The sequence below is a fragment of the Oncorhynchus clarkii genome, chromosome 3 (assembly GCF_045791955.1).
Source record: "Oncorhynchus clarkii lewisi isolate Uvic-CL-2024 chromosome 3, UVic_Ocla_1.0, whole genome shotgun sequence".
NCBI classification, from domain to species: Eukaryota; Metazoa; Chordata; class Actinopteri; order Salmoniformes; family Salmonidae; genus Oncorhynchus; species Oncorhynchus clarkii.
Genome location: NC_092149.1, coordinates 78207255 through 78214823, shown reverse-complemented (window position 1 = coordinate 78214823; position 7569 = coordinate 78207255). Strand labels below are relative to the sequence as shown.

General features: G+C 44.1%; 1 protein-coding gene across 1 annotated transcript in view; it reads right to left on the bottom strand.

Annotated features, from left to right (window-relative positions):
• Nucleotides 1-5693: 5693 nt before the first annotated feature.
• LOC139404994 (NCK adaptor protein 2a) overlaps nucleotides 5694-7569 on the bottom strand; it is a 44979-nt gene continuing 43103 nt past the window's right edge. Inside the window, exon 4 of the mRNA XM_071147554.1 lies at nucleotides 5694-7344. Within this exon, the coding sequence (XP_071003655.1) occupies nucleotides 7126-7344 (219 nt within the window). The 3' untranslated portion in view covers nucleotides 5694-7125. The remainder of the gene's footprint in view (nucleotides 7345-7569) is intronic.

The following is a 7569-nucleotide window of genomic DNA, read 5'->3' as shown; positions in this document are numbered from 1 at the left end:
AAGCAACTTGGTCTCGCTGTATCTATCTATTTCCTCTGTAATTTGGGTTAAATCTGTATACCTAGACTTTGTTTTAGCTTTTCCTGATTTCTTTGCCATGATTTAAATGTATAAACTTGTTGAAAATGCTATTGAATATGTACTGCTATGCGTAACACCCGTGGCTCCGTCAAGTGGGATTTGCAATGGCGAATGAACCTCCTTCACGCCAGAGTTTACGACAAAGGCTGGTCTTCAAACGCATAACCATAACATATTGCCGTTTACCTCAGCTAATTGGCTATCTTCCAAGCTAGATTTCAAGATGATCAGTGGTCATTGGGCCAAAATACAGTCAATCAATGATAGACCGATCCTACCATTGGTGAGCAATGAGGTCATTGATTGGTGTCTTCAAATCGGTTTGTTTCGGTCAATACGTCCCGGGAAAAGAACCATCAAGTGTGGTTGTGTTAGTAACAACCAGAGGATTGCAATGAAACCAACCATGAATGTTTGTTTAGTGTGTGTAATTACCACGTCCAAAGTTGAATGAGACGGAAATCACGACGCAAGCTGTTTACAAATGTTTCATGTTAGGCTATAAAAATGGATTTTATCAAACAAAACGAACATTCACTGTGTAGTTAGGACACTTGGCATTGCCACCAGAGGAAGATCTTCAATGGTAAGCGATTTATTTTATTGTTATTTCTGACTTTCATGACGCTAATGCTTGGTTGGAAAATGCTAGTAATACTTGTGTGTGCGTGGCTCCGTCCTCAGAAAATAGCATGGTTTGCTTTCGCAGTAAGGGCTTTTTGAAATCTGACACCGCAGCTGGATTAATAAGACATTCATCTTTTACATGATGTAAGATACATGTATTTACAAGAATGTTTACTATAACAAATGGTGTATTTAGAATGTTAGCACTCTGCAGTTTCACCGGATGTTGGCCTGGTGGGACGTTAGCGTCTCACCTACCCTAGAGAGGTTAATAATGGCTGGAACGGAGCGAATGGAATGGCATCAAACACATGGGAATGACGTCACTCATTCTACTCCAGCCATTACCACTAGCCTGTCAGGGCCTGTATGGTCTGTGTGTGTCCAGCCCACTCCTCCTGACCTAATCTAAAGTAACAGGTGTAAAAAGACGCCTGAGTGGAGTTTCCACATCCGGTTTTCAGCATAAAAGGAAGCTAGGTTGAAGATAGCTGTATCCTTGAAAACCAGATGAATCCGGTTGTTGGCATCTCTGCTAAGTGTTCTCCTCACCAGACATACACGGTGTGATGTTTGCCACTGGTCAATCAAAAGGCTGAAGGATTTACTCAATGTAATGTGAACAGCGTGTCTGGCCAAGCCATTCCCTGAGATAAAGCTGGAAGGACTAACACCCTCCCTTACTCAGCAGAGACCCTGCTCCACACTGCAGCAAAAACACTAGACTGCCCATTCCTCTCTGCATCATAGTCACACACATCTCCACCTCTCACAGTAAACCACGTCTGTCATTAACTCCATTAGACAGGTCCTTACCAACAGATCACACATTGATCAGGGTTATCAAAGCCTGGCTGTCTCTCAGAGACTAGAGTATAGGACTTTCTGTCATTAATGTCCTTAGTGCTTTACCCTTCACCACCACCATGTTATCTAATGCATTGGTCATGTTTCTACACCAGCAGCAAACATTAAGGTAGTAAAGTAAGATAATAGTGACGTTTAGACATGTTTCATAGGCATGCATTCACAGTGCATCTCTTTGAGCTAGAGGACCAGTGCCCTCTAAAGGAGATCCGGGGGTAGGGGACAATATATCTTCCGCTCTTATTTCCTGCCTTCTACCATCTTCTCATCCAGACTCTTCTCTCTTCCCCTCTTTGTTCATCCTTCCTGCCCTCCTCCTCTCCTCTTCTCTCATCCCCTTCCATCTCACTCGTCCTCTACTTCCCTGCCCCCTATCAGCTCTCCTTCTACCATCCTCTCATCCTCTCCCCCCCTGCCCTAGCTCACATCTCCTGATTCCATCATCCTCTCCCCCACTTTCTCTTAACAGGGGGATTTACCTGCTGTAGTGATACAGTTGTTACCAGAAATATTTTGAAAGAAAGCTACAATTTCACACCATGTTATTGACTACTAACACACACTTAGGCCAAGATTCAATCAGATAAAGTGTTAACAGGTGATAGAAGACACCCACATACAAGGCTGGCCTACTCATTAGGCAAGATTAGGCCGCCGCCTGTGGTTGCAGATTGACAAGGGCGGCATTTACTGAGCTAAACTGACCAAGATGCACCTCCAACAACACATAAAACCTCACATAATTCTGCCCAAAAACAATTACAATTTCTCTCAACCTGTGGCATATGGCTTTTTAGGTGAGAGCTAATGCAGCCCTGTGATAAACAGTGTCCACCTTGTCAAAGCCAATATTTGGCTTGTCATTTCCCAGCGTGCCTCTCTATCGGAGGTACCACTGTGGCGCTCCACCAACGTTCCATCAACAAAAAGATCTAACATAAACCATGTAGCAGATAAAGTCAGGGTAAAACATTCACAATCATTAAAACTAGGCTGTATGTGGAAGGGTCTACAGACAATCCCGGATTACGAAGGGAAAACCAGCCACGTTGCAGACACCGACGTCTTTCTCCCGGACCAGCTAAACACCTTAATTCACCTGCTTTGAGGATAACACAGTGCACCGATGCGGTCCGCTCCCAAGGACCGTGGGCTCTCGTTCTCAGTGGCTGACGTAAGACATTCAAGCGTGTTAACCCTCGCAAGGCTGCCGGTCCAGACTATATCCCTAGCTGCGTCCTCCAAGCATGCACAGACCAACTGGCTGGAGTGTTTACTGACATATTCAATCTTTCCCTGTCCCAGTCTGTTGTCCCCACTTGCTTCAAGATGTCCACCAAGGTAACTGAACTAAATGACTATCGCCCCGTAGCACTCACTTCTGTCATTATGAAGTGCTTTGAGAGACTAGTTAAGGATCATATCACTTCCCCCTTAACTGACACCCTAGACCCACTTCAATTTGTATACCGCCCCAATAGAGCCACAGATAATGCAATTGCCATCTCACTGCACACTGCCCTATCCCATCTGGACAAGAGGAATACCTTCATTCAAGAATGCTGTTCATTGACTACAGCTCAGCCTTCAACACCATAGTACCCTCCAAGCGTATTATTAAGCTCGGAGCCCTGGATCTGAACTCCGCCCTGTGCAACTGGGTCGTGGACTTCCTGACGGGCCTCCTCCAGGTGGAGAAGGTAGGAAACAACACCTCCACTACACAGGGGCCCCACAAGGGTGCATGCTCAGTCCCCTCCTGTACTCCCTGTTCACCCATGACTGCATGGCCATGCACGCCTCCAACTCAGTCATCACGTTTCCAGACGACACAACAGTAGTAGGCCTGATTACCAACCATGATGATATAGCCTACAGGGAGGTGAGGGCCCTGCCAGAAAAATAACCTCTCCCTCAACAAAACGAAGGAGCTGATCGTGAACTTGAGGAGACAACGGAGAGAGCACGCCTCTATTCACATCGACAGGGCCGCAGTGGAGGTGTGATAGTTCCTCGGCATACACATCACTGACAAACACATCTCCAGTGAAAGTTGGTAACAGATTTCTCTTTCCATTCACCACTGTCTGGAGGCTGGAAATATGGAATGGTGCCAACGCCTTTGGGACTTTAAAAAAAATCTGACTTTGCCTTGATTTCCACGGACGTTGGTTTTTAGTCCAACCCGGCCTTGATTTGGTCCAAAACATAGACGTCTATTCAACTTTCATTCAGAACCAAAAATGTACCTGATTTCAACATACAGAAAATACATATTTTCAACATCTTTAAAATAGGTATTTTCAGCTTTCATTCAGAACCGAAAATGAACGTAACTTCAACATCGTCCAAAAAAATACGTATTTTATTTTCAACGTAATTTTCTTACTGGGACTATTCTAGTTTTGTCGGGGGCAGCAATTTATTTGATCTTACCTAGGGCGGTAGAACAGCTACTGCCCTGCCTACATAGCGGGTGTTTTGGCGGTGTGGGAGATATCATTGTCAAGAAGCCGTACCCATCCCATTTGTGTTTGAAGTTCAGAACGAGAATATGTAGGCTATATAGAATAATTACACTTAAATTTAAAAATCATTAAAAACAAAAATAATGATTTATATCATTTTAATGGAGGTGTAGATTACATCTCACATTCCAGTGTTCGAACTTGTAGTGCGAATCGTGTAGTCAGTTTTACGTATATTGACAGGAGACGCTTGTGGATTTGACAGCTCTAACGCAGTTCCGCCTCCGACACCATCAAAACAACCACTATGCAGATGTTGGCTAAAGTGGATCTGATTGAATCGAGCCCTTAATCCATGTCTGACAAGGTTGTCATTGTGTGTGTCAGTGTAGGACAAATCAGACGTCTGTTTACGCTTTCACAATCATCTGTATCATTTGTACAGACTGTTTGTGAGGGAGCTATTAATGATATACTCTGATCAGATTGAGACAAGCCAGTTGATCCAGTTCAATCAAGCTGTCAAACTGCATGTTGACAGCTAGGTGTCATCAGCCTTGTGGCAGATGGTGTAACCAATGATGGATCGAGACGCAGACAGAATGAAGGAAAAGTCGGTGAAGTAACAGCTGTGCTGGAATGCGAACGCAATAGGTGTCAGTTCTGATGGTATGGAGCGGCAGAATGAGGGTCAAGGACGGGAATGGCCAGTACTGGAAAGACAAGAGATCATGATACAGAAAGCAGTGGAGCATCTAGTAAAGAAAGCATAAAGAGAGCCAAGGTATGAATCAAGAGTAATGTGTTGGAGTGGAAATAGTGAGTGTGATGAGACCACAGGGCCTCACACACTATCTGACTAACTAATGCCATAGAGAAAGAGGTAGGTGAAGTGAAATTAGCTCAGTTCATTGAAAATGGTAGATTGTTCATGTTGTGGGAGCCAGGTTCAGCAAGAGAAGATTCTGAAAATGGAAAAGCCTACACGGGGAGAAGATTAAAGGCCATGTACATGGTGATTATACTAGATTGAGGGGAGTCGTGACTGAGGTCCCAATGTCCATAGACGATAAAGAACATGTGAAGGGAGGAAGAGTGATTGAGGCCACAATGAATAAAGTTGACTTCATAGCTTTTATTGGTAAGGTTATCAATACAACGACTCGGGGTCTGGAAAGCAGAATTGCTAGGTTGAAGGTTATTGTGGAGACGACAAGAGAGATATTGGGGGTAAGATGTTACTGTTGAAATTGTTGACATGCAGAACAATCCTAAGGGTGGAGTGTTTCAGCATAATATAGATAACATTTAACGGGGTTGGGGGAGAGTTTGGTAGATGTTAGTAGGGATTTATTTGGTTTTCATTTTATTTTCATGGTAGTACAGAATTCGCCAGCTCATGATTGATCGTACATTCCAGCACAGTACTTAAACGATTGTTTGCGGACCGCCATGATATCAAAGACGACAACAACGCTCAGTCATCTCCTCTGGCCTGAGTCACTCAGCAGCCAGACTGCATTTAAACAGCCAGACAGTTCTATGATTAACTATAGTGTAGAATAATAACATCCACTCCCAGAGACCAGCAGCAATTACCACTTGTCTCACGATACAGCATCAGAGACAGAAAGGGCAGACGGCTTATGATTTGAGTTATTCTGCAAAAACTTTTATTGAACATACGCATTTCAATTCTCATCACGTGATCAGCGGTACAGTACCATAGGTTGGATCAAAACGATTCATATATGCACATCTTCTGAATATATACATACAGTGGGAACAAGAATTAAATAACAATGCTCAATAACATTCAGATATATTATATCTAATAAAAGCTGAGAACCCCATGACCGATACGTAGCAAGAAGTATATAAAAACCAAAAAACATATTACTCTTGAATTAGTGTCATCCATCAGCTACATTTACATATTGAGAGTAGAACGTCTGAAGATCTGATTTAATTGGAAAACAGCACTAGGGCCAATGAATAGCAGTACAGTAAGGGCTCAATTCATATAGCGGAAGTTCAGCGTTAAAGTGTGATTTAAATTGAAAGAATATGTTCTCGCATTAGCGGAGACGGTAAACACTGCATCTTGTCAGCTCAAATCAGAAATTACCTTTACATCTCTAGCGTTCAATCTGTAATGCTTCAGCCATCCAGATTGAATCGAGAACTAAGTGTAGTGTAGAGCTGGAGCCAATAGAACAGTGCAATTAGTGTACAGCAGGAGCCAATCAAATAGCAGTAGTGTAGAGCTGGGGCCAATGGAAAAACAGAACAATAAGTGTAGTGCCAATAGAAAAGCAATACAGTAAGCAGGTGGCACATTGACAGTATCTCTCTCGAAGTTGAGTTCCGAGGAGGACGAAGGCGGAGGAAGAGAGGGATAGACGAGGACGAAGGCGGAGGAAGAGAGGGATAGACGAGGATGAAGGCGGAGGAAGAGAGGGATAGACGAGGATGAAGGCAGAGGAAGAGAGGGATAGACGAGGATGAAGGCGGAGGAAGAGAGGGATAGACGAGGATGAAGGCGGAGGAAGAGAGGGATAGACGAGGATGAAGGCGGAGGAAGAGATGGATAGACGAGGATGAAGGCGGAGGAAGAGATGGATAGACGAGGATGAAGGCGGAGGAAGAGATGGATAGACGAGGATGAAGGCGGAGGAAGAGATGGATAGACGAGGATGAAGGCGGAGGAAGAGATGGATAGACGAGGATGAAGGCGGAGGAAGAGATGGATAGACGAGGATGAAGGCGGAGGAAGAGAGGGATAGACGAGGATGAAGGCGGAGGAAGAGATGGATAGACGAGGATGAAGGTGGAGGAAGAGATGGATAGACAAGGATGAAGGCGAGGAAGAGATGGATAGATGAGGATTAGGCAAAAGGAAGAAGAACACATCGAAAGAGTGTTTACAGTGGTCCCTTAGTGAACTTATTATTTTCTTTAGAAATCATCAGAACCTCTGGAGAGGGTTTACATTTAAAAAATAAAAAAACTAACAAAGGAAACAGAACCAATACGAACTATGTGACTGGGCTAAAACAGACAGTAAGGTCTCTCCCCAAGTTCAGCATGTTGAGGATAGCTGGGGTGCGGGCAGCGGTTTGACCAGGTAGAGCTTGTCTCCTTGTTCACTGGTGAAGATGGGGGCTTTCTTGTAGTGTTCCACCAGTTCATCTATGGAGCTGAACTTGCGCTGGCCGATACAGTAGACCTCCTCTGAACACTGCACCTTGAAGTGCTTGTTCTTCCCAGGCGCCTTCAGAGACACAGAGAAATCACTGGGCTAGAGGGAGAAGGATGGAGAGAGAGAGTCAGTTCACTTACACAACATAGATGAAACATCTCCAACAAACACCCTACTAACTATCCACCAGCAGAGGGCACTATGACTTCATTTATAAATCACAGGTCAATAGCTGTTCATGTGTGCAGATACTGTATATCTCCTATCCTCCAATTTAGTATTTTATCCTTGGGAAGATCTCAATTGCATACTCCTCGCGTCCTC